Genomic DNA, 26945 nt, shown 5'->3' with positions numbered 1-26945 from the left:
AGTTTTCTTTTTTAGTAGGAATGAGAATTTAAACCGAGGTTTTGAACTTCTATGGAAATCAACTACCTCATTTTTCTGAAAAAATAATTGCAGTCAGGGTTTAGGCAAACTTTGTGTCTAATTTTGAACCCACTCAAGTTTTGTAGATGTGGAACTTCAACTCAGACATTGTTGGGATCATTTCTCGATAAGGACAGCCAGTGAAAAAATTGAGCAGAAGGCAAAGGAATGAAAAAATTCTCACTCCAAGAAAGTGTGTGCGCGCGCAATACGTAATGTGTGGCAGCAATGCTTTTGATGATGTTCTACCCCTTAAAATTAATGCAGACTTCCCTTTACCATATGAAATAATGAATGAAAAAGTTATGTTTCCCTCTATCTAGTTTATTATGGTAATGGGTAGGTGTGACTTCTGGTAAAAGTTAAACAAAGATTTCTCGGTCACTGTCTTTCTCTTTGCTATGCCCAGGTACTTTTTGTGTTGACATTTGAGCTTTCCTATGAAGCAGTCATACTAAAGTTTTAATAATGGCTGTAGGTTATTGTCTTGAACTACTCAGAAACAAGGACAGTAGCTAGTGTAATTTCATTAATGTTACATAGCCATGGAAGCCTGAACAAAATGATTTTGTGGCCCATTTCTGATGGTATATCAGTTTATGATAAACTTACAAACCAGTTGAATGTTTTAGTACATCTAATAAACATAAAACACATCATCTTATAAACAGTTGTTTCCTTTTCAGTGTGTTTCTAAATAAAGAAATCTATGAATTTTTCTCAAAGGGAGTAAGAATTGGAAACCATTCTAGGAGGTGTGCACCTCGAGGACAGAATAGTAAACCATATCAATGTTTTGGGGTGCTCCGTTATATGTATATTTATGTTTTATATATCAAGTATTAGCACTTAATTTCTGTTACCAGTAACATCATTATAAAATACAACGATAAATATTTTCAAATATTTTTTTCTGTAAAAATTGAGAGAGCGTCTCCTTCTTTTCAGGATATTTTAAATACCGTCATAAAACACTGCCCATCTTGCTTTTTCTTCTTGGGTTTACCTGGTTTTACAATGCTGATAGGAGACTTCATCACAGCTGCAGCCAGAATCCTTAGTACAGACATGTTGGAGGTGAGTATGACAATGCTCAACATCCAGGTTCCCAGGAGAGTGCACAGTCGCTAACAAGGTTCAGATTTCTCTACTCTAACAGGTGTTGACTCATTAGTGCAATGTGAAACTGGGCTCTCAGGGCAGATACCATGGCAGCTGATGTGTGAAATTGTAGGATAAGGTGACACTAGTATTGCAAAGGTGTTTCATCAAAAGGCCAAAGTGTGAGAAATCATATCCTCACTAATATTGCAGCACATTTACACACTAAAAGCAAGACTTGGGTTTCAGAATCTCATTAGCTTTCTACAAGAAATGAATATTGAAAACACAAAGCTTTCTCATAACAAATGCAGATTTTCCTACATTTTATAAGGGTTAATAGCAATGTGAACCAGATACCATCAAATCTAATTTAAAAAATTTAATAAAATACAAAACTATTACTGGTAGGCTAAAATAAGTTTAAAGGTCTGACAAGCCTGTAAAAGCAAGGAGAACTTGTGCATAAGAATGGAACATTAGAACAAGGGTGTTCTTTCTCTGTGTTTGTGACTAGTGTAATTATTGATGTTTTTATGCACAGTAACTTTAGATTGTTGTGTAGAGGTATGTTAGCTGCATAGGCACAGAGTATGAGTTAAGGAAGAAGAAAGAACACCTGCTCTTTTTTTCAGCAGAATTCAAATGGTGAAACATTTTGCCCCTAGCTATCCATAAACTGAGTTTTTTGGTGATCCCTGGATTTACAGCCATCAGTTTTAGTTTACTTTTTGTCAATTTTATAGAGTTCTCACAAAAATTAACCAACCTGATTATTGATCAAAAGCTTGCAGAGCTAGTAAGTACTGCAGAACACCTTGTAAATATGTAAAAGAATTTTTTTTAAAAAATCCTTCCTCTGACAAAACACCTATAGGGCACAAACCATTTTATATTTGCTATGCAATATTTTTATTTGAAAGATTACTAAATATGCAGAATTAATTGATATACTTAAGGCACAAATAGATATTTGCCCTTCGTTTTCTTGGACAGTTTAATTGGAATAGAGCTTTACATAAGAAACATTTTGTGGTATACCTGGTCTATTTATATGGTCTACTCTAGTGTATGCTCTATGCTCTCCTTCTAGTGTCATGCTATCAGTGTTACTGTAAATGCTGAATTTCCATTCAAGACCCATGCACACCTCTTGTGTGAGTATGTGGGGAGGTTGGTTGGTTGGTTTGGTTGATTGGTTTTTGCAGCCATAACTATGACACTTGGATATTGCAACAATGGGCATGTTATAAAAACACATAGCTCTTGGTGCTGAAAGCTCATACATGAGGTTGGAGCCATCAGTATCAAGGAAGCTCCACATGGGTGCAGGATTATACCCACACATATGAACTTTCTCGGTCAGGCCACAGATGGAAATATTAGATTAGAGAGCAAAATTAATACCTAAAATGTAGGCTGACATTTTCCATGCTTGACCCTGACCTAAGAGCAATTTTTGTTAACCTGTACCAAGTTTGATTTAAATTTGGTTCTGTAACACTGCAGTTCAAATGCAAAGAAAGTTTATCTAAAGAATATTTACATTAAATTATTTTGCATAAAAACCCATAACAAATAGAAGCATTACTGTTTTCTACATTATTAAAATTGTTTTATAGTGTGCCATAAATATCTACACTACTGTACAAAATACATTACACCAGAAACGCTGACAATCAAAGACATAGCAAAAATTGTGAATAAATTGAACAGAAGTGAGGATGGATGTGAAGAGGCTGGAGAGCAGAAACAAGATAGGAAGGATTTCTAGAAGAAACTGATTTTAAGGAAGCAGTTGGAGGAGGAAGGGAGAGGATGCATTTGTTAGGCAAGACATTCCAAGCATGAAAGAGTGCAAAGCAGAGTGGAAAAATTAGGGGAGGATTTGGAGGACACTAGAGAGTAGAGATGGGGTGTAGAAAGAAACTTGGAGCAAGGTAGCACAGGCCCTTTCCAAGTAAAGTACTTAAATTTATAATAGTGGAGTGCTTCAGAGAGAATTTGATATGGTCATAGGCACATGAGAGTAACATAAATTAAGCACCTGAAGAGGGAGGAATGCAGAGAGGTAGTAAGTGGGGAGTTGCTGGAGAAGAGAGAGGTTATAGTAACCAAAATAAGAGGTCCAAGGCACAGACTTCTTAATTAAGTTACAGTTAGGGCACTGAGATACCATGTTGATGAGAACTGCCTAAAAACCTACAGTCAGATAGGTGGGTAGGTATAGCTAGATTTAGAGATTGTAAATATGTATCAATTTATAGGTTGAGCTCAAATTATAAACATCAGTAACTACCAACATATATGCCAAATGTATCAGATAACTAGGTTAAGAGAAACATTTAGTAAATAATTTTCCCCCCTTATCCTAGAGAGAGAGAAAGTAAGAATATTTAAAAATTTCAAACTCAAATATTTAAAGATATATCTGATATTTGTCTTTCTCTGTTTACTTGGGCATTCCAAGTATATCAATAGGCTTCTAATTTTTAATTGTATAGTCACTTTTTAGCATCCAGTGCATGTGAGTCTAATTTTCAAACATTGGATCCAAATTCTACAATTAGATGCTCAAATCGGCACATAGGCACATAAAACAGACATTTATATGTTTAGCTGTGTGTTTAATCTTCCAAATATGGGATTTGAACAGCCTATTTAGGCATTTATGTATGAAAATTAGGCTCCCCAAATCTTAGAAAAGATCTCATTTTAGATCAGTATGTTAATGTCCATTTTTAAAAGGTGAGGCTCATGTTTTGGAGTTAATGGAGTAAAACTAAATGCAGTATTTTATTTGTAATGCGTGCAGCATAATAATGTATGCACAATTTGCTATTGATATGATACTGCATGAAAGTATCTAGCATTTTGAGCACTTCCACATCACTTGGTTGAGAGAAATAATTAAAGCTAGCAAAGGTTTTAATGCCTCTATCATTGGTTCAGCAAGCACAGTGCACATCTTGTAGTTTCTGATTACAGTATAACCTCAGAGTTACGAACACCTCGGGAATGGAGGTTGTTCGTAACTCTGAACAAAACATTCTAGTTCTTTCAGAAGTGTACCACTGAACATTGACTTCGTTCAGCTTTGAAATTTTACTATGCAGAAGAAAAATGCTGCTTTCTCTTTATTTTTTTTAGTAGTTTACATTTAACACAGTACTGTAATGTATTTGCTTTTTTTTGGCGGGTGGGGGGGCCTCTGCTGCTGCTTCATTGTGTATTTCCAGTTCCAAATGAGGTGTGTCGTTGTTGCCTGGTCAATTCATAACTCTGGTGTTTGTAACTCTGAGTACAACTTTGTGTATTACACATATATTTGAATTGATTCCAAGTAGCACAGATAGCCCCAGAATGGTGAAGCTACAGAATTATCCAGAAGAGTTGGCAATAAAGCATTGTGCATGAACAACAGATGAGGATCAATGAAAATTTAACCCTGAGGTGGGATGTAATGGCCTAATTTCCAAGAGTGGTCAATGCAGTCAGTCAGAGAGCTAGATCCTACAGAAGCAGTTCCTTGCCTCTTCTTGCCAAACTACTGACCCTAAAGACCATCTGAAAATGGAAATAGGAGGAAACAATGGGAGGAACAATATGTATCCTAATAAAACCAAAACTTTATGCTGAGTATGCAAAGGTAATGCCTGATTACTATTGAGGGTATAGTTTATTGTACAAATTCAGCAAAAAAAGAGCAGAAGAGAAATGTGATCAAGTACAAAGAACTTTGAGTCTCTTTGATGATGTTATACAGTATCACCATTCTTTAAAATGTCCTTTTTATAGCTTATTGGAAAAAATAACATATATTATGTTTGTATTTTTTCCTTTAGGCCCCTCGGTCAGAAGCTCATACCATTCTTGGTTCTCTTGTTTGCTTTCCAAATATCTACCAAGAAATCCCTCTATTACAACCCATCAGTGAAGCTGATGAAATCATCGCAGGAGATGCAGATGTCAAAGTAAAGTAAAATTATATTAGTTAATCCTTATCTAATCCAGTGAAGTTTTACATTTGGTTAAATAATTTGATTATTTTTATCATGCATTAAAGAAATAATCATACATTAATTGATAAGTGATACTTTCTTAATTTTACAGACCATTTTTAGCAATGAACTAAAAATATAGTGTAAATGTTTCAACTTGTGAAGTTAATTTTTTCATTTAAAGGAGAGAGAACTAGCTAAAATCAGATGCTGTTCATTTGTGTCAGTCAAATCATTTTAATCTCAAATTATAAAAAAGCTATTTTTATTATGATGTAGTGTATCTGTTCCTTAGATATAAGTACATCATTGACAGACGGGGCTATGCACAGAGGCATATATTTATTTTTCACATTATATTAAAGTATGAAACAATGTACATTTACTGGAGAGAGAAATCAGTTTTGCTCTGATATGTTTTCTTAGAGCATTAATTTCAATGGGACTCCATAGGAAAGTAACTGTACACATGGGTATAATGTTTTGCAGTATAGGGGCCTTGTTTTAAACAAGTGATAAAATGTTTAATTTACACTGAAGTAAGCCCTAGTGGTAAAGATTGCACAAAAGCCATGAGATACAGTGCCGCAGTAATATACTGGGGAATTTGGGTAAAGATGTAGGAGAATCTTCAAATGCCAAGTAGGGAACTTCAGGTGGTGGGAAGAGGAGAAAGACCACCCTCCCACACACCCCCTCCTTGACACCTGGTATGATATTCTTGCATTCTCCACCAGATATGAATTGGGCTTGATAGAGTTATGAGAAATATTAAAATGAACCAAGTTAGGGTTCAGAGTAGCAGCCGTGTTAGTCTGTATTCGCAAAAAGAAAAGGAGTACTTGTGGCACCTTAGAGACTAACCAATTTATTTGAGCATAAGCTTTCATGAGCTACAGCTCACTTCATCGGATGCATTCTGTGGAAAATACAATGAGGAGATTTATATACACACAGAACATGAAAAAATGGGTGTTATCATACACACTGTAAGGAGAGTGATCACTTAAAATGAGCTATTACCAGCAGGAGAGTGGGGGGAGGGGGAGGGAACCTTTTGTAGTGATAATCAAGGTGGGCCATTTCCAGCAGTTAACAAGAACATCTGAGGAACAGTGGGGGGTGGGAAATAAACATGGGGAAATAGTTTCACTTTGTGTAATGACCCATCCACTCCCAGTCTCTATTCAAGCCTAAGTTAATTGTATCCAGTTTGCAAATTAATTCCAATTCAGCAGTCTCTCGTTGGAGTCTGTTTTTGAAGTCTTTTTGTTCAAGAATTGCCACTTTTAGGTCTGTAATCGAGTGACCAGAGAGACTGAAGTGTTCTCTGATTGGTTTATGAATGTTATAATTCTTGACGTCTGATTTGTGTCCATTTATTCTTTTACGTGGAGACTGTCCAGTTTGACCAATGTCCATGGCAGAGGGGCATTGCTGGCACATGATGGCATATATCACATTGGTAGATGTGCAGGTGAATGAGCCTCTGATAGTGTGGCTGATGTGATTAGGCCCTATGATGGTGTCCCCTGAATAGATATGTGGACACAGTTGGCAACGGGCTTTGTTGCAAGGATAGGTTCCTGGGTTAGTGGTTCTGTTGTGTGGTGTGTGGTTGCTGGTGAGTATTTGCTTCAGGTTGGGGGGCTGTCTGTAGGCAAGGACTGGCCTGTCTCCCAAGATATGTGAGAGTGATGGGTCGTCCTTCAGGATAGGTTGTAGATCCTTGATGATCCGTTGGAGAGGTTTTAGTTGGGGGCTGAAGGTGATGGCTAGTGGCGTTCTGTTATTTTCTTTGTTGGGCCTGTCCTGTAGTAGGTGACTTCTGGGTACTCTTCTGGCTCTGTCAATCTGTTTCTTCACTTCCGCAGGTGGGTATTGTAGTTGTAAGAATGCTTGATAGAGATCTTGTAGGTGTTTGTCTCTGTCTGAGGGGTTGGAGCAAATGCGGTTGTATCGCAGAGCTTGGCTGTAGACGATGGATCGTGTGGTGTGGTCAGGGTGAAAGCTGGAGGCATGTAGGTAGGAACAGAAGTCAGTAGGTTTCCGGTATAGGGTGGTGTTTATGTGACCATCGCTTATTAGCACTGTAGTGTCCAGGAAGTGGATCTCTTGTGTGGACTGGCCCAGGCTGAGGTTGATGGTGGGATGGAAATTGTTGAAATCATGGTGGAATTCCTCAAGGGCTTCTTTTCCATGGGTCCAGATGATGAAGATGTCATCAATATAGCACAAGTAGATGTCATCAATATAGCACAACAAAGAAAATAACAGAACGCCACTAGCCATCACCTTCAGCCCCCAACTAAAACCTCTCCAACGGATCATCAAGGATCTACAACCTATCCTGAAGGACGACCCATCACTCTCACATATCTTGGGAGACAGGCCAGTCCTTGCCTACAGACAGCCCCCCAACCTGAAGCAAATACTCACCAGCAACCACACACCACACAACAGAACCACTAACCCAGGAACCTATCCTTGCAACAAAGCCCGTTGCCAACTGTGTCCACATATCTATTCAGGGGACACCATCATAGGGCCTAATCACATCAGCCACACTATCAGAGGCTCATTCACCTGCACATCTACCAATGTGATATATGCCATCATGTGCCAGCAATGCCCCTCTGCCATGGACATTGGTCAAACTGGACAGTCTCTACGTAAAAGAATAAATGGACACAAATCAGACGTCAAGAATTATAACATTCATAAACCAATCGGAGAACACTTCAGTCTCTCTGGTCACTCGATTACAGACCTAAAAGTGGCAATTCTTGAACAAAAAGACTTCAAAAACAGACTCCAACGAGAGACTGCTGAATTGGAATTAATTTGCAAACTGGATACAATTAACTTAGGCTTGAATAGAGACTGGGAGTGGATGGGTCATTACACAAAGTGAAACTATTTCCCCATGTTTATTTCCCACCCCCCACTGTTCCTCAGATGTTCTTGTTAACTGCTGGAAATGGCCCACCTTGATTATCACTACAAAAGGTTCCCTCCCCCTCCCCCCACTCTCCTGCTGGTAATAGCTCATTTTAAGTGATCACTCTCCTTACAGTGTGTATGATAACACCCATTTTTTCATGTTCTGTGTGTATATAAATCTCCTCATTGTATTTTCCACAGAATGCATCTGATGAAGTGAGCTGTAGCTCATGAAAGCTTATGCTCAAATAAATTGGTTAGTCTCTAAGGTGCCACAAGTACTCCTTTTCTTTTTGCAAATTAGGGTTGAGTTCTTTTCTGAACTAAATAAAGTAGGCCAAAATTTTCAGACTTGTCTGCCTAGAACTGAGACACCCTAGGGCTGGATTCACAAAAGGGCTTAGGTGCCTAACTGCTAAGTCTGACAAAACTGGGTTTCACAAACCCCGCTGCTCAGCTGCCTCCGAACACTGTATAGAAACCTAAACTCACTCTGCGCCTAAATTTTTTCAGCAAAAGTTCCCTGTGCACCTGTGTTTCTGCCTCTGCTCATGCACACTGCAGCCCCATGCCAGGCATCTGGATGCCTAGTCCCAGAGCAATGTACCAACAGTGAGAAGATAGGCATTTCTCTGCCTAATTAACTTGCAAGGCCCAGTGTGGAAGTGGATCTCTGAGCGCACTTACCAGAATGAGCCCCCATGGACAGACTTATACAAAGTGGCTGGGGGAGGGAGGACCCTCCTCATAACATTGAGCCCAGTGTTTAGAGTACTCACTTGTGTTGTGGGAGACCTCTGGTTCAAATCCCCTACATCTGAGGTAGAGAAGGGATTTAACAGGTACCTGTAACCTCTCAGGTGAGTGCTTTAGGCTATGGGATAGTCTAATGTGGGGCTACCTCAGTCTTTCCTCTTGAAGATGTTCCACTGTGAATAAATAGTGAAAGAATAGTTGGGCCAGAGGGAGAGGGAGAGCGAGAGAAAATATGAGAATGCTAACCCCCAGGCTACAGAGTCAACCGGAGGTGGGAGACCCAGGATCTAGTACCCCTGCTCCAATGACTTCTTAAAATTATTTATCCACAGTGGAACAGCTCCAACAGGAGAGACTGAGGGAGCACCACATAAGAATATCCCAGATCTCTCGCCTGAGAGATGGCAGATCCCTGTTCAAATTCCATCTACTCTTCAGGTGGAGTGGGGCTTGAACTGGGATTACCCTAACCACTGGGCTAAAAGTTAGGAGGGAGCGCCTCTTCTGAACCTCCCTTCATCCCCCTCTTATTGCAAAAACAGCATAGGTGCCTAATGCCAAGAGAGGGTTTGCATCTGATAATCCCAAGAAAATGGGAAGGTGCCTCCCTCCAGACTGGGTTTATGCACCAAACTCCCTCAGCGGGAGGGGCTTAGGACTCATCCCTCATCTTGGCATCTCCCATTGGGTAGCTTGGGTGGGGAGCTGCCTAGCATGCTGGCTTTTGTGAACCCCATTCTGAGTCACCTGTCTCTCCCTATTCATTGTATAGAGAGTCTAGGCTTGAACTCAGGCTTTGTGAATCCCAGCAATTTTCTAGGCACCTAGAAGTTAGGTGTGGAGATGCTCAGGAGACACCTACCTACATTTCTTTGTGTATCTATGCCATAAATCCCTAGTCAGGCTATTAAAAGTGACTTTGACTTTTCAGACATGCTGAGCACTCCCAATGAGACCAGTGGGTGCTCAGCAATTCTGAAAATCAGCTGACTTCAATTTGGATGCCGATGTTTGATTGTAGGTACTTACAGTCATCCACCCAATTTTATAAATGTTGGCTGTAACCAATATGGCTCTCACTTTTTCTAAGGGATATTTGTTTCATATCATATTTTGACAAGAGTGTACTGAGACTACCAAATTTATTTCACTTGTGACTCAGTCCAAATTAGATGTCTAACACACTTGAATTAATAGAGAAGTAATCTGTTTGTGGAAAAAAGTGTTTATTCTAATGAATTTTATTGTTTTAGTGTTACCTCATAAATATTCTATTGAAGAATGCCACAGATGAGCCCAGTGAAACTGCAAGGTAAAATCCTGAATGAAAGAGAAAATACTGTGGAGTCTTAAGATGGCAAATTGAAACAGAAATAAGTTGGTGTGAAAGGGCTGTACTTTTTGGAGGCCATTCAACTTGAACAGTATTAAAAATAATAGGTTGGATGACAATGTTTCGGGGGATAGTTGAAACTGAGTGTGTTGTAAAGTTTTTTAAATGGATTAGACTGAAACTTCTTGTAAAAGAATATTATATTCTTGTGGGTGCTTTTTATTACTATTATTTCATCTACCTGTAAACAAGTAACTATGTCCATGGTTCCCTTTTTGAACTTTTGTTTTGTAGCACAGACAGTGGGGCCAAATTTTGCTCTCAATCGCAGTGTAAGGAAGATCAGAATTTGGACTGTTAGCCCACATACATACCTTGAAGCGTTGTCTTTTTTGATTTTGTACTTATTCATAGATTCCAAGGCCAGAAGGGACCATTTTGATCATCTGGTCTGGCCTCCTGTATAACATAGGCCATAGAACTTCCCCAAAATAATTCCTAGAGCATATCAGAAAAACATCCAATCTTGATTTTAAAATAGTCACTGATGGAGAATCCCCTACAACACTTGATAAATTGTTCCAATCATTTAGTACTCTCACCGATAAAAATTTACTCCTTATTTCCACACTGAATGTGTCTGTCTAACTTCAACTTTCAGTTGTTGGATTGTGTTACTCCATTCTGTACTAGATTTAAGAGTCCATTATTAAATATTTGTTCTGCATATAGATACATATAGACTGTAATCAAGTCACCCCTTAACCTTCTCGTTGTTAAGCTAAATAAATTGAGTCTATCACTACAACTCATGTTTTCAAATCCTTACTTTAAAAAAAACACCTTATATGTAAAACAAAACCAAAAAGTTTCTTTTTAACCTTTATTTTCCCTTTTCAACTATTAGTTTTAATAAAATCTGTCCTATGCATTTTCTTACTAAAAAGGTTAATCTGATAGACAAAGCACATCATCCTGAATAATGTAAAAAGCAGGTAAACAGTATGGCATCCACTCTAAGACATTTTCAGTGTGGCTTGCTGGATGTCAAATGTATTACGTGTGTCTTGACAACTCTGAAGGATACAAGGCAGGGGTAATCAATTATTTTTTGTCAAGGTTCAAACTTCTTGCTCAAGGTATATTCAAGGTCTAGACTCCAGAGAAAATAATACAACAATAAAAACAATGATGATAATAATAATAAGTAAATAAAAAGGTTTCGTGGTCCATTCAAAAGTATTTGACCATCTGGATTTGGCCTGCGGTCCACCTGTTGACTGCCCATGTTACAAGGTATGCAGTTTTCAGAGTGGTAGCCGTGTTAGTCTGTATCAGCAAAAAGAATGAGGAGGACTTGTGGCACCTTAGAGACTAAATTTATTTGGGCATAAGCCTTCGTGGGCTAAAACCCACTTCATCAGATGCATGCAGTGGAAAATACAGTAGGAGGATATATATATTCGGAGAACATGAAAAAATGGGGGTTGCCATACCAGCCCTAACGAGACTAATCAATTAAGGTGGACTATCATCAGGAGAAAAAACCTTTTGTAGTGATAATCAGGATGGCCCATTTCAAACAGTTGACAAGAAGGTGTGAGTAACAGTGGGGGGAAAAATAGCATGGGGAAGTAGGTTTTAGTTTGTGTAATGGCCCATCCATTCCCAGTCTTTATTCAAGCCTAATTTAATGGTGTCCAGTTACCCAGATTATTAAAGAGACAAGGTGGGGGGACCATTCAGGGCAAAATGGCCCGTTAACATCCGTCCAGTCATAGGGGGTAAAGGAAGGGGGCGGGGAAGTCAGTTGTGGGAGTGGTGGTGTTAGCTGCTTTCTTTCCCCCCTATGACTGGAAGGGTGTTCATGAACCACTTCACCTTGAATGGTCCATTTGAAATATGTACTAACTACTTATGCTAAACAATCAGTGCCACCTTCTATTTAGCTGTGACACTGAATACCTTTCCCAGCCCTGAAGAAGAGCTCTGTGTAAGCTTGTCTCTCTCACCAACAGAAGTTGGTCCAACAAAAGATGTTACCTCACCCACTTTGTTTCTCTAATATCCTGGGACCAACATGGCTACAGCAACATTGTATACAGTTTTGAAGGAGGCATTTGAATCCGTCAGATCTATTTCTAGGTATTCAAAATCTGCATATTTTTAACATGCTATTAGTTACGTGCAACATTTAATTAAAAGTCAGAAAATACACGGAGTAGATCATAGCTATAAACAAGAGCTTGCCATCTGTTTTGGGAGAAGGTTCTTTTAAGGGTTCTAAATTAAAAGAAATGCTAAACTTTACATTTAAACAATCAAGACTGTGATACCAGACAAAGAAAGAAGTTTTAAAAAAAAATTCCTGTGGGTGCTGTTTTTTTGCCACTGAAGTCAATGGGAGTTTTATCCTGGACTTCAGTGGCAGCAGGATCAGACCTAATATATTTTAATGCAATATACAGTTCTTTTACAAATAATTTTTGTAATCACAAGGGCCCAATATTGCAAGCATGAACACACTACATCCTTGATGATTTTTCCTAAGAAAGCAAGGTTGAACATGGGGTGAGGGTTGGTAAGGTCTTTCTCACTCAATGTTGGGTTTTTCAAGAATGAGGTTTTTTCGGGTAAGTTGGCAGGGTTGCTATCTGAAGGGGAGACTTAGTCACCAAAATGAATAAAAAGATGTTTTCCGTTGATGAAGACATCCTTTTAGGAGTTGATTTTTTTGAATGGGTGAGTCATATGACATGATATAAATAGATCTATATTCACTATATAATAATGTGAAAGAGAAGTGTATGTGTCTCATCTAGGAAATGTTTATTTGGTTAATGTATTATTAGGGTTTTATTGGAGGAGCCTTTACTGGAGCAATATTTCCATTAGTAGTGAGAACATTTGTTCTTTGATGGTTTTCCCCAACCAGGAAGTTCATGGATCAGTTTTGTAGACAGTGGTTTATATATTCCTAAGGGCTTCCAAAGGTTACTCTTGCACAGTCAGATGGGTTGGCCGGAAAGTTGGAAAAAATAGCAAACAACTTGATTTTAAAAATAAAACATAACTCCAAGCCAACTCAAAGGTTCAATACTTAGCAATGTTAAAATAGCGCAACACAACTCATAATACTTTAGGAGGATCACCAGTTTAGAAAGTTGTGGATAAAAGTCTCTCAGCATCTAACAAGCTTCTTGAGCCAAAGACAGTTAATCCTGGGGTAGTTACAGAAGAGCTATATTTCAAGAGGCTAGGGGCATGGCTACACTTGCAGATGTAGAGCACTTTGAGTTAAACCCGCCTTTGGAGAGTGCAGTAGGGAAAGCGCTGCAGTCTGTCCACACTGACAGGAACAAGCACACTGGCATGGCCACATCTGCGGCTCTTGCAGTGGCATTGGGAGTGGTGCATTATGGGCAGCTATCCCACAGAGCACCTCTTCCCATTCTGGCGCTGTGGCTTGTGGGAAGGGGGTGGGGGGTGTGGGGCATTCTATGTTCTATCCCAACGCCCCATGATGCATCGGTTCACATCCCAGCAATCTCTGTGCTTCTGTCCACATTTGGTGCCATCTTTCAACATTTTTTGTACTGCGTGCTCTGTCTTCCCTTTCGGTCTGCGGGAATGGAGCCCGAACTGCTGAGGAGTATGCTGACGAGTCTCGCTAGCACGTCACGTTTGGCAGTCGAGTTATTCCTTATGATCCAAAGTGACAGTGAGGGATCCAATGATGATATCGACTCGAGTAATGCATATGACATGAGTTTGCTTGTGGCATTCACAGACATGCTCACTACTTTTGGGCTCGGGAAACAAGCACTGAGCGGTGGGATCACGTCGTCATGCATGTCTGGGATGATGAGCAGTGGCTGCAGAACTTTCGGATGAGAAAAGCCACTTTCATGGGACCGTGTGAGGAACTCGCCCCCACACTGCGGCACAAGGACACGAGATTGAGAGCTGCCCTGACGTTGGAGAAGCAGGTGGCTATTGCAATCTGGAAGCTGGCAACTCCAGACAGCTACCGATCGGTCGCTAACCAGTTTGGAGTGGGGAAGTTGACTGTTGGAATCGTGTTGATGCAAGTTTGCAGGGCCATTAATTGCATCCTGCTCAGAAGAACTGTGACTCTGGGTAACGTGCAGGACATTGTGGATGGCTTTGCACAAATGGGTTTCCCTAACTGCGGAGGGGCGATAGATGGCACACACATTCCAATTCTGGCACCAGCCCACCTAGCCTCCGAGTATGTTAATTGGAAGGGGTATTTCTCTATGGTTCTCCAGGTGCTTGTGGATCACCATGGGCGTTTCATTGACATTAACGCAGGCTGGCCTGGAAAGGTGCATGACGCATGCATCTTTCGGAACACTGGCCTGTTCAGGAAGCTGCAAGCCAGGACTTTTTTCCCAGACCAGAAGATCACCTTAGGGGAAGTCGAAATGCCCATTGTGATCCTTGGAGACCCCGCTTACCCTTTAATGCCGTGGCTCATGAAACCCTACACAGGGAGCCTTGACAGCAGCAAGGAGCGGTTCAACAACAGGCTGAGCCGGTGCAGAATGACTGTGGAGTGTGCTTTTGGCCATTTAACGGACTGCTGGCGCTCTCTGTATGGGAAGCTGGACCTGGCCGATGACAGCGTCCCCGCGGTTATATCCACATGCTGTACCCTCCATAATGTTTGTGAAGGGAAGGGTGAACGATTCACTCAGGCATGGAACTTGGAGGTTCAACCCCTGGAGGCTGAATTTGAACAGGCAGAGAACAGGGCTATTAGAGGGGCCAAGCGCGAGGCTGCAAGGATTAGGGATGCCTTGAGGGAACAATTTGAGGCTGAAAGCCACCAGTAATGTCTGGTGCCCTGCACGGGTGTGAAGTGCAGTGGTTCCAATGTTAGTAGGAATCTGTGTTTGCTACGCTGACTTGCAGTGCCTGTTTCTTTCCTGGACCAAGGTGTCTTTTACTTTATGCAATAATAAATAATGTTTTCAAAGCCAAAAAATCCACTTATTGAAAAGAAAATTCATTTACTGAAAAGAAACACAACTGCTTGGGAAACAGAAAGGGCAAGGGGGTGGGGAATGGTACAATCACAGATTTGCGTATGTCCTGTTATCGTACTCAGTCTTCCTGTCTGGAGTGCTGTGCAATGAGTGCTGCAGTTCAGGATGGCTATACGGCATGGTGATGGGGGTTGAGTAGAGAGGGTAAGGGTCGTAGTTTTCAGGGCTGGGTGGTGAAGCTACAGGTGTTGGAGGCAGCTGGTGGCGGTGAGAACCCGGATGCTGGGGAAAGTGGGTTGGAGATGACATGGGGATACAAGGGAAAGAGTTTTGGGACAAGGGCTGCAGGGGGGGTTGGGCACGGTAGTGTTCTGCCTGCATGGCTACGAGCACCTGGATCGAGTCCGCTTGGTGCTCCATTATGCTTATCAGCTGATCCGTGCTTTGCTGCCGGAGCACTACGCTTTTGTGCCAATGCTTCTCATTCCGCTGGTGGATCCTCCTTTCACTGTCCTGCCACTCCTGCACTTTTTGATTTTCATTACTTGAATGCTGCATTACTTCACGCAACATATCTTCCTTGCTTCTACGTGGCCTCTTTCTGATTCTTTGGAGTCTTTCGGCTGGTGATAACACAGACGGCTGAGATCTCAAGGTTGCATCTGTAAAGGGAAAATGCAACACTTAACAGAGGCAGCATTATTCACACCAGACAGAGCAATGATTCCCCCGTACTTAAGTGCAAGCACAGTCTACACAATAGCATAATTTGCCCGTCCCAAAGCGAGCGCACATAACCCACAGGAGCCCCAAAATGGTGAGTAAGCACAGGGTCAAGTGTGACTGATTGTTTCACGGCTGTACTGTTCTCTGGGTTTCTGTGCATTGGGGAGAGCCAACAGCAGCAGGGGTCTCCTACACTGAACACTGTCCCCACATTTTCCACAGGAGTTCATCGTGGAAGATATCTCGCTGCCTAGGGTGACCTGGGAAGCAAGGGAGGGTCTTCTACTGCAATGCGAATTCCGCCCTGGCCCATATGCAGCTCGCCAGTGTGCAGCAATGGTCCCCGTGCCCCTCACGGCACAGTGGCGTGGACAAGTTAGCCTTACTGGGACAAGGAACACAGTGGCTCTCCTGAGAAACCTGCGCAAACGCATTGCCCAAGTTCTGGATGAGACCTTTGAAGAGATCACTGAGGCCGATGACCACGATGTGAGAGAGCACATCAACGCCCTATTCCGCATCTAGGCATGCATGCAGCCCTAACCCTTCCCCCCACCAAGAGCCTGCACCGAATAACTTCCTTCCCAAAATAAAAGCCACTTACCAGGAACCTCCTCTGTTTGTCCTTCCCCAAGCACCGGCCGCCGCGACTGGCTACCTTCCTCTTGGCTTGAGAACAGCTCCTGGCTGCATGCGTCTGGGGATTCTGGGATGTCTTCCTCAGCACCCTTGCTCCTGCTTTGCTGCTGCTCCTCCTCCCGCCTTGTTGAACTGGGCTCTGAAGTGTCCATGGTGGTACTGGGAATGGAGGTGGGGTCTGGCCCAAGTATCGCATCCAGCTCTTTGTAGAAATGGCAGGTCACGGGCAGCACCGGAGTGGCTGTTTGCCTCATGGGCTTTGCGGTAGGCATTCCGCAGCTCCTTCACTTTAACCCTGCACTGCAGTGCACCCCGCTCATAGCCCCTTTCCATCATGTCCCTTGCTATCTGCGTGAAGGTATCGTAATTCCTACAGTTGGAGCGCAGCTGGGACTGGACAGCTTCCTTTCCCCAAACACTGATGAGGTCCATCACCTTGTCATTGCTCCATACTGGGGATCGCCTGGTGCGTGGAGGCATTGTCACCTGGAAAGATTCGCTGAGAGCACTCCACGCCTGGCTGAGCAAACAGGAAGGGGATTTTCAAAATTCCCAGAGAATTTAAAGGGCGGGTCTGACGGTTGGTCACCTGAGGGCAGGGCAGTAGAGTTCAAAGTGATGACGAGAGTGGCTAGCACAGGCATTGTGGGACACTTCTGGAGGCCGATGCACTATAGGACGAGGGTGTCCACACTGGTGCAATGGCTCTCCAGCAGGGGCACAGCAAACGTTATTCCACTCACTGAGGTGGAGTACCAGCAGCGCTGTTGCTGCAGAGTCAGAGCCCTCTACGTGCCTTGCCAGTGTGGATGGGTAGTGAGCTAGTGTGCCCGGGCTCCTTTATTGTGCTGTAACTCGCAAGTATAGCCAAGCCCTAGAACTAGAGGAAGGCTACAACAAGAATGCCAAACAGTTATCTCCATTGTAAATGAGAGTGACTGTAAGGTTTCAAACATAAAGTGGCTGTCAATTTGTAGAAGTAAGAGCAATACCTTCCTCACCAAGGTGTTACTTCTTAGTGACCCATGAAGTCCATTCTTACAGGAGGAACAGAAGACATTCAAACAAAACCAAGCACATGGTGTCTCTGTCTCTCAAGGGCATTTAGAATGCTACTGATCATGCTTGTGACCTGATGGATGTAAAGAATGCCCTCTCAGTCTCTGATGATGAAAAATACCAGGAGCAGCAAGCACAGGCTCCAGGAGGTGGAGACACCTCATGGTTGTATGGGCTATTGCAGAAGAATGGTTTTGAGTACTGAACAGACAGCTAAAGTTAAATTAACAGAGAAGAAGTGGCCATGTGGTCTGAAAAAAGGTTCAGAGACAGTAGTTAACAAATGATTGCTAAGAACCAGAATAGTTCTCCCATCTGTTGGAGGGGCTTATGGTTGTCTAGCCTGACCTCCATCCTAAATATCAGTTAGTTTGTTTGGATTTGGGTTTGTTTTCTTTCTTCTACTCTTGCATTAATTTGTTGTTGATGTTTTTGGCTGATGTTGTTTTATTTACAGTTGATTATTTTTTAATGGGAAGATGCAGTAGCCATTGGAATCCTGCCTTATGACAGGAGTATAGCCTTTTGTAACAAAACTGACCCGGGTTATGTGGATGGGGACAGAAAACAGAGCCCAGTCTGTTATCAACATTTATGTGTGTGCTGCACCTTTAATACACCATCTGTCATTTATAAAATAATAGAAAATCTATCGGGGCTTTTTGTCAGGAAGGGAATTTTCCTACCCACCCACAGTCATTAGAGGTTTCGCTAGCTGCTCTGTTGCTTGCAAGAATTATCCCTGAATGTTTAAGGAGCCTTCTTTCTTTCTTCCCTGTTCCAAAAATCATTGGTTGTGCCAAGAGGTAGGAAAGAGAGATGTGGCTTGATGGGCCCTTTCTCTTCTCCTTGGCTGAAAGGGAAACTTAAGGTGGGTTTTTAGAAGTGCTCATCATTCCCTAACTCCGCTTCCTTTAAAGTTATTCCTGTTTACTTCAGTGGGGAGCAGAGTTAGGCCACTTCTGAGTACTTTTTTAAAAAAAATCACACCCTCAGGGTACAGACAGCCTGAACACGGTTTTAAAATTTATCCCAGGTTGACTGACAATGTCAATGTCAAACTCTCTATTTGATTCTGTAGCTTTCTGTAATTAGCCATAAAATCTTATGTCAGTAGAAAAGATCTGTACTGTGTCATTGAGAAATCATTATGAAATCTTCCAAAATATATTTTTCAGAAAGTTAGAAATATTGAGGAAGGAGGATATTCTTTTTAAGCTTATAACTGAATCATTGTTTCCCTTTTTTTTTAAAAGGTGTATAGCTGTTTGCTGCCTTGGAGTTTGGATATGTGAAGAACTAGTACAGTGCACAAACCATCCTCAAGTGAGGGATGCAATAAATGTTATAGGTGTAACGCTAAAGGTATTAGTATGAATTGTGTTTGTGTGATTAACAAAGGGAACATTTGTATGGACAAGGTATTCTAGATATTTGAAATATTCATCAAGCATATGTTTAAAGTTAAGCATGTGCTTAAATACTTTTCTGACTTAGGATCAAGGTGTGTCCCAGTTGTGTATTCTGATTATTTGGTTCTTTATGCTTACAACATTATCTGCCTGCAAGCTTGTTTTTTGAATGCTCAGGGCATTATCAGGAATTTGCTGACCATGGAACTGCTCAGTGAATTTATTTTTTTGCTTGATTGAAATTTTCTTCAGGATCTTCCACATGTTCTCCGGCTGCTCACAGACTTGGTGAACCTGGCTTGTCTTTCACTCAATGACTATCTAAAATAGCACTGTTAGCACAGGCACCGATTTTTCAAAGAACTCTAGAGCATCTAATTGGAGTACCAATGACCAGTGTGCCGGATCAGCCACAGTTTCCTAACACTCTGTCACAGGTTGCTTGATGCTGTCTTTAACATAAGTTGAGATGGAATGAATGAAACAGTTTTACTTTAATGTATTAGCAGGGGGAATGAAAGAATCATGTAAAGATTATCTTATTTTTGTGTGGTACAGTTGCTTTCTGGATACAGCCTCTTCAGCTGTATTGAAGACACGTAGTGGCAAAGAAATAGAGTTTTGTTACAGGGTGATAAGTTCCTGCAGCTGTATAAATACTGTGTAAGACAAGGCATTCATTTGAAAATAAATTTTGATGAGAGGTAGGAGACACTTGCCTAGAGATGGTGTTAAATGACTTTTCTGTCAAATAAAATGATTGAGGGTAATTTGGTTGATGCAGGGGAGTGACAGTTATTCATTGTATCAAACTTAGGTGCAGTTATTGGAAAGTTACATTTTCTTTTGGCTTATAGAGAACAGAATGAACTTGCAGTTCTTTTAAAATAGTAAATAGTTTCATTTAGTAAATATTAATAATTTTTCAAAATCTTATAGGTAAGGCTCAGCCATCTAAGGAAGAAGTGGAAGAAATATATTCTATTTTTAATCTTCAAATAATTCACTCATTTTTATTCAACTAGTGAGCATTTTTGAAATAATCACAGTGTGATCATCTTTGTTAGCATGTGCCTTTAATTTTCATAAACATATGTGTGTTTGAAATTTCATTATGTGCATAGAGATATATTGGTCAAACAACAGAAACTTGAAAGCTTCACACAAATATTGGCTCAGTGGTTTGAGCATTGGCCTGCTAAACCCAGGGTAGTGAGTTCAATCCTTGAGGGGCCATTTAGGGATCTGGGGCAAAAATCGGGGATTGGTCCTGCTTTGAGCAGGGGGTTGGACTAGATGATCTCCTGAGGGTCCGTTCCAACCCTGATATTCTATGATTCTATGATTTAGTGCCTGTGCAGGAGACATCCTACCCGGTGTTTTCATTTTTGGGGCTACCTCTAAGAATAGGATGTTGTTACCAATCCTTGACAGTTTGCTGCATCCTGCTAAGGCTGCTTGGTCCACTCCTGCCTCTTGCCAACCTATTTCCAAGAAAGCAGAGAAATTATATCAGCACAGGGGTTTTCATATTTGTATTCACACTTTGCACCAACTACACTGGTGGTGACTGCTGCCAGTAGTAGATTGAGGTTTGGACCCCTGTAGGTAGAGAAGGGAAAAAGATTGATTCCCTAGGGAATCAATGTTCTCTTGGTAATAGGGTGGCAAATTACCAAACTGTTATAGCTCAATATCAGTTTCACTTGTGGGAAAAGAAGGCACTGTTTGTGCAGGATTTCCCAAATGACAAAAAGAGATTGGGAAATGCAATCCTAATGGAGGGTCAAAATGTAGCAAAGCACTCTCTCAAGACTTTATTTGATCCTTCAGATTCTTCTGCTGGATCACTGACTTCTGCAGTTACGTAGAAGAGACATGTTTGGCTTCTTTCCTCTTCTCTGACTCATCATACTACAATTAAAGTAGAGGATTTCCCCTTCAGAGGAGATGGTCTTTTCTGTGAAAAGACGAATGAGTTGCTGGAGAAGCTGAAGAAGACAAGATCTTTGTACTTTATTACTTCTATTAGGAGACTATCACGGGGCGACGACTCACCGCTGTAGTGTCTCCTGCTGGTTTTACAGGGAATTAGCTCTTTTCAACCAGGAGTGCCCTCTGCCGGTCGGTGTCTCACCTGCCACTGACCCCGTGCCCCTCCCGGACCCCGGTGCCCTTCTAGACTAGGGTTCTGCCCCCTGGCAGTATCCCCGACAGTCTGGGTCTCCCCTCCCAGGGGAACCCCAAACCCCCTATCCCTCCCTTGCCTCAGTGGCTACTGTCAGTCATCGTCTAGCCCCCGCTCCCTGAGGCAGACTGCAGTATTACCACTCATTATCGGCAAGGGGGGTCGGACCAGCTGCCTCTGTCTAGGTCTGGGCTGCTCTTCTGCAGCCTATGTACCCTTTCGTGGGCCTTTACCTCGGCCTGCAGCCTGGGGCTCTGCTAGGCTGGAGCTCCCCAGCTCCCTCTGCCCTTCCCCAGCATTGCTCTGCCCTGGGTACCCTCCTCAGCTTCCTAGGCAGCCAGGTCCTCCTCCTCTCCATGTAGATAGAGTGTCTGTCTCAGCTCCTGGCTAACAGCCCCCTTATAGTGCCAGCTGTGGCCTGATTGGGACGTGACCCCACCTGTGGCTACTTCCCCCAATCAGCCTAGCTTTCCTCCGGCTACAGCCCTCTCTTAGGGCTGTTTTAAGCCCTTCAAGGCATGGTGGGGTGACCACCCTGCCACAGAGACCTTCTATATTTTTATTTCCATTGTCAGAGACAGTATTATCCACAATTATCTTTAGCTTATTTCTTATCAAATCAAAGACATCGACAACAGCACCAGCAGGCTATGTATTTCCAGAGCCAGCGTAAGAAAAGGTCTTTTAAATCGAGGCCCAACTCTAAGCAATCTGTGACCTTTCTGTCATCTTCATTGCACATTAGCCCTGAAATTTGATATGAGGATTGAAAGTCTAGAACCAATCAGTGAGGACCCTTCCCTTCCTGCGTTTGGAGACGTGCTAGCCCATTTTATCATCAGATGCAGGCGTATTACACCTAAACTACCCCTTTCAATTTCCCTTGCCTTTCTCTTTTTAGAGAACCTTCTCACAAGGCTAGTCTACTTTCAGACATACAGAAATTTCTTCTCATGGGGGCTGTTAATGAGGTGTCAGAGCACCTGCAAGATCAGGGGTTTTATTCAAGGTACTTTCTGGTGCTGACAAATGATGAGGTGGGAGGGAGGGTCATTCCATTTTAGATTTAAGAGGTATAATGAGTATATTCTGAAGTTCTGGTTTCATATGTTAACTCTGGCTTCCAGAATCCCTTTGCTTTCAATTATGGATTGGGTTTGTGACTCTTGATTTAAAAGATACATTTTCATATCTCTGTTTGACACAGTCGTCGAAAGTACCTTAATTTTGTGGTGGTGGGACACCATTTCCAATATAAAGGGCTGTTGTTTGACCTGTCTGCAGCACCAAGGGTTCTTACAAAGTGCTTCTCTGTCGTAGAGGCTCAATTGAGAAAGCAGGGTATTTTTTTTACCCTATTCTGATTATTGTCTGTTAAAGGCTTTTTGTGATGATTTATTAAGCCCCATTGCTTTTTTTCAGAACTGGGATTTCTCCTGAATGTCAAAAAAGTCAAATCCCTGTCCAACTCAGAAATTTTATTCATAGGCTCCATATTGGATTTGGTAGCAGGGAAAGCCATTTTACCAGAGGACAGATTTTCAAAAATAGTTCAATATGTTTTATACATTCAAATATGTCAAAAAACAGAAAGTAACCACCTTTGTGGGTCTTATGGCAGCTACTACATATGTGACTCCATTTGCAGAACTCACAATGAGGCCAATGCAGCTTTGGCTGTCTCAGGTCTACAGACCAAATCTGGACAATCTCCAGATGTTAGTCAGCATGCCTCCAAAACATTCTGGAATTATTGATGTGATGGTCAGTCAGAGAAAACGTTCTCAGGGTGTCCAGTTCAATCCCCCTTCACTTTCATTGAAGGTAACTTGAGATGTGTCAAACAGTGGTTGGGGTAGGGCAACATCTGAGTCATCCTATAGTTCAGGGTCCCTGGACTTTTCAGAAGAGAGCTTTGCACATCAGCATGTTCTCAATTTATTTAGGACTCTGTTCCCTCCTCCAGGTTATTTTCAGTACTGCTTATCAAACTACCAATAAGTGGCAATATGCAGAGCCATTCGAAAAAAGAAATGAAGGTTGATTACTTGTAACCGGAGTTCCTCAAGAGGGCTCTGCATATTCACACTTCCCACCCACCTTCCCCTTTTTTTCAGAGTTATTTTCGTTCTCTCCCTCTGGGTTGGCGAAAGGAACTGAGTTGGTAGAGGGCACTCCCCCTTATATAGTCTCACCTTCAGAACATTCGGTGGCACTAGGGAGTGGGCTAGGAGGGGGCACATGAGCACTTTAATAGACACAGCTTGGAGAAGGTTCTCTTGTTAAGCGCCATTAGGCAGTGCAAAACCCATAAATGTGGATATGCAGAGCCATCTCGAAGAACTCCAGTTGCAAGTAACCTTCATTTTCCTTTAATGTAGTTTTTATGGCTGTAGTACCGTTTAAAATAGTAGAAACTCTGACATTACTGTTTATTATATGTGAATATTTTTTTCTGGCATGATACTACCTTGTTTAATTTAATTTTTTCTCTTACAGTTTTCTAATAAACTGGTAGCCCAGATAGCCTGTGATGTTCTTCAACTGCTAGTTTCTTATTGGGAAGAGCTTCAGAAGTATGAATCCTCTCTATCCAGGAAAATTACTGAGGTATGTCTTATCTCTTCAAATACTCATGTATGGGAATTGAAAATGACACATCTGATGTTCTGTGTTGATTGTTCATAGAATTGAAAAAGCTTCAAAGTTAACAGAATGTCCAACTGATGCTATTTTTCACAATTGAAAGAATTGTTGCTTATCATAAATTACAGTCTTAGAACTCTAACTTTCTTTGCTTCCTTCTACAATCATTATTAAGAGAGTTCTTTGCTTTAGTTTGCTGGAGCCAGTGTGATTTTTTCCCAATTTGCTCTAATTTATTTCTAGAATCTGCTAACAATGTGGAACTCTCAGTTTGGTTCAGATGCTATTTACAAAAATGGCTGCTAACCACTCTTTATAGTCTTCATCCAAAGCCTATTGAAGGTCAATGGTTCAAGCCTTGTGTTTACTAAAGATACAAAATGTCTTTTTGTAATTTTGTTTGCCTTGGGTTTGGTTTTTGCGCAGATTCTTGTGGCCACCATTGCATTTCTTTTGCCAAGTGCTGAATACTCCTCTGTAGAAACAGATAAAAAGGTATGTGGCATAAAACACAAACTCCATCATTGTTTTTGCTTCTTGAACTACATATTAAAGGAAATTTATTCCTAAATCTTATTTTAAAATATTAAGCTAACATTTAAACATTTTGATGAATTTGATGAGTATTGCTTATGTGTTCATTTGCATGTTTCTGTTTAGTTTATAGTTTCATTATTACTTTGCTTGTTGGATTGGTGCATGGCACTACCAATGAAAACCTTACTAGAGCCAGTATCTACTGTTCTGGAAGATCAACATTCCTCCAAAGCTCCCTTACTGGATTACGTATATAGGGTGAGTATGAAGAATCGATTCAATATGAATTGTTTTTCACAAAGTTTTTAAATGTGTAAAGATGTGTCTATTCTGGATCATTGAGGCACAGATGCATTATGGAAGTATAACTGATGATTCCATCATTTGAATTACATTGAAGTTTTTCAGTTACTGTTTAAATCTATGGGTTAGTTATGAAAACAAATTAAAATTTCACCCCTAACATTTAGGGGGTAGATCTGATTTTCTGGAAAGTTACAAGTAAGTCTGCTCAGTAGCTTTGGAGCATAAAGGAGTTAAAATGGCTCCTTTTTGAAATTTCAGGGCTGGTTTGTAGTGTTTGGGGGATCATGTTGACTTACAAATGATTATTTAAATGCTTCAATCATTGGGTGGATAAATAACTAAACAAAATAGTATGTATAGGTTAGTTTAAAAAAATTAAAAAGTACAGCATATTCTGAGCATTGCTTGTCATGACTCTTTCTATTACATTATAAATACCAATTTAAAAAAAAAAGAGTCATTTGATGCCAAGATCTGAAATGTTACACACACAAACTCTGGAGTATAAAATTTTAAACGTTGGCAGTTTTGAGAGAAAAAAGAAAGTGCCTTGGCCAACAGATCTTAAAACGCTACAGAAGCAGAATCCTGGCTCCCAAGGAGCTTAGGAGTCCTGTCAGGGGAAGTGCCTACAGTAACTCCCCACTTAATGTCCTCTCGCTTAACGTTGTTTCGATGTTACGTCCCTGCTCCATTACAGAACGTGCTCCTTTAAAGTTGTGCAGTGCTCCCCTATAATGTCGTTTGGCCTCCTGCGTTGTCCATGGCTGGCAGCTCCCCCACCAGCTCCCCTGTGCCTCCCCTCCCGCCGGCCGGCAGACCCCACAAATCAACGCCTTCCCCCTGCTCCCCCCACCTCCTGCCCGCAGCAATCAGCTGTCTTGCGGTGTTCAGGAGGCTGGGGGGAGACGTGAGGAAGCAGCGCGCCGCGTCCTCGCTCCTCGCCTTGGCCTAACGCCACAAAACAGCTGATTGCCGCGGGCTGGAGGCAGAGGAGGGAGGGGGGAGGAGCAAGGACGTGGTGTGCAGAGTAAAGGGGGATGAGGTGGAGGGGGTGAAAAGAGGCAGGTTAAGGGTGGGGTTTGGAGGAAGGGGTGGAGTGGACGGGCTCAGGGTTGAGCCCCCCGCCCCTGGCAAAGTCTGTGCGTGTGCTTGCAAGAACAGCAAGAGGAGCAGCCGGACAATCCACCCTCTTCCACTCTCTAACTCTACCTCCTCAACTGAGCTTCATACTCAGCAATGATGATCATAGTATTAAATTGTTTCTTTAAAATTGTTTAAAACTTATACCTGTATTAAATTGCTAGTTTAAAATTGTTTAAAATGTATATGATGCCTTTTGTCTGTCAAAAAAAAATTTCCCTGAAACCTAACACCCTATTTACATTAATTCTTCTGGGGAAATTGGGTTTGCTTAAAGTCGCATTTTTCAGGACTATAACTACAACATTAAGTGAGGAGTTACTGTATTCTAATGTCATGATTAGTAAACGTCACAAAGAAAGGAGTTCCTGTCCTGAGGACCTTAGGAGATCCATGGCAATGTTTGTCTTTCTTTCACACGTGTTTATGAGGACTGCTGGATCTGGATGAAAACTATATGCACCTCCTGCTGTCAGAGCTGTGACTGTTGAATGAGGTCCCCCTAGAGGAGCACTGTAGAATCATACACTTTTAATACTCAAGGCCAACACTGAGGAGATAGAAGTCTACAGTTGTGTAAAGCCAGTTTCAGCTTTGTGGCCATTTCCCAATGGACAAGCACCCACTCAAAATAAAGAGCAGTCTCCATGACTGCTCGTCCTAAGACATTTGTAGAACTTATTCATTTAATGCAAATGCTAATAATAATCAAATGAAGACAAGAAATACAGTACAACTGTATAACATATAATACAGTACAACTGTACAACATATAATTAGCAACATTTTCCATAAGTAAGTTAAACATGTTTTATGAAATATCAGTACATCTTTCAAGTAAATAAAATAATCTAGTTTATAGCTGACGTAATACACTTTTGAATATGTCTGCATATGCCTGAGGGATGATATTCTATAATGACATTCCAATTTATAACAATATACCACAATAGATCTTGTCCTAATTGTGAAATTGTACTTAACAAGCATGAAGTCAGTCTTCCTTTAAAATATGCATAAACACATTTTCCAAATATAAAAATAGCATGTTGATATTGCTTTTATTTAAAATCAAGATCTGTG

At 41.4% G+C, this 26945-nt stretch overlaps 1 protein-coding gene across 4 annotated transcripts in view; it reads left to right on the top strand.

Moving 5' to 3' along the window:
* Positions 1 to 26945, top strand: part of RALGAPA2 (Ral GTPase activating protein catalytic subunit alpha 2) — a 297122-nt gene that overhangs the window by 129906 nt on the left and 140271 nt on the right. For 3 of the 4 annotated variants that reach the window (XM_074949738.1, XM_074949736.1, XM_074949739.1), the window contains 7 exons: positions 1009 to 1137; positions 5007 to 5135; positions 10115 to 10173; positions 18887 to 18995; positions 23730 to 23840; positions 24303 to 24371; positions 24537 to 24671. In XM_074949738.1, the coding sequence (XP_074805839.1) occupies positions 1009 to 1137; positions 5007 to 5135; positions 10115 to 10173; positions 18887 to 18995; positions 23730 to 23840; positions 24303 to 24371; positions 24537 to 24671 (741 nt within the window). The remainder of the gene's footprint in view (positions 1 to 1008; positions 1138 to 5006; positions 5136 to 10114; positions 10174 to 18886; positions 18996 to 23729; positions 23841 to 24302; positions 24372 to 24536; positions 24672 to 26945) is intronic. The other variant, XM_074949737.1, reaches the window with a different exon arrangement.

Source organism: Natator depressus, chromosome 3 (assembly GCF_965152275.1).
Source record: "Natator depressus isolate rNatDep1 chromosome 3, rNatDep2.hap1, whole genome shotgun sequence".
In the NCBI taxonomy this organism is placed as follows: Eukaryota; Metazoa; Chordata; order Testudines; family Cheloniidae; genus Natator; species Natator depressus.
Note: the sequence above shows the minus strand (reverse complement) of the source record. Positions and strands in the feature narration are given on the sequence as shown.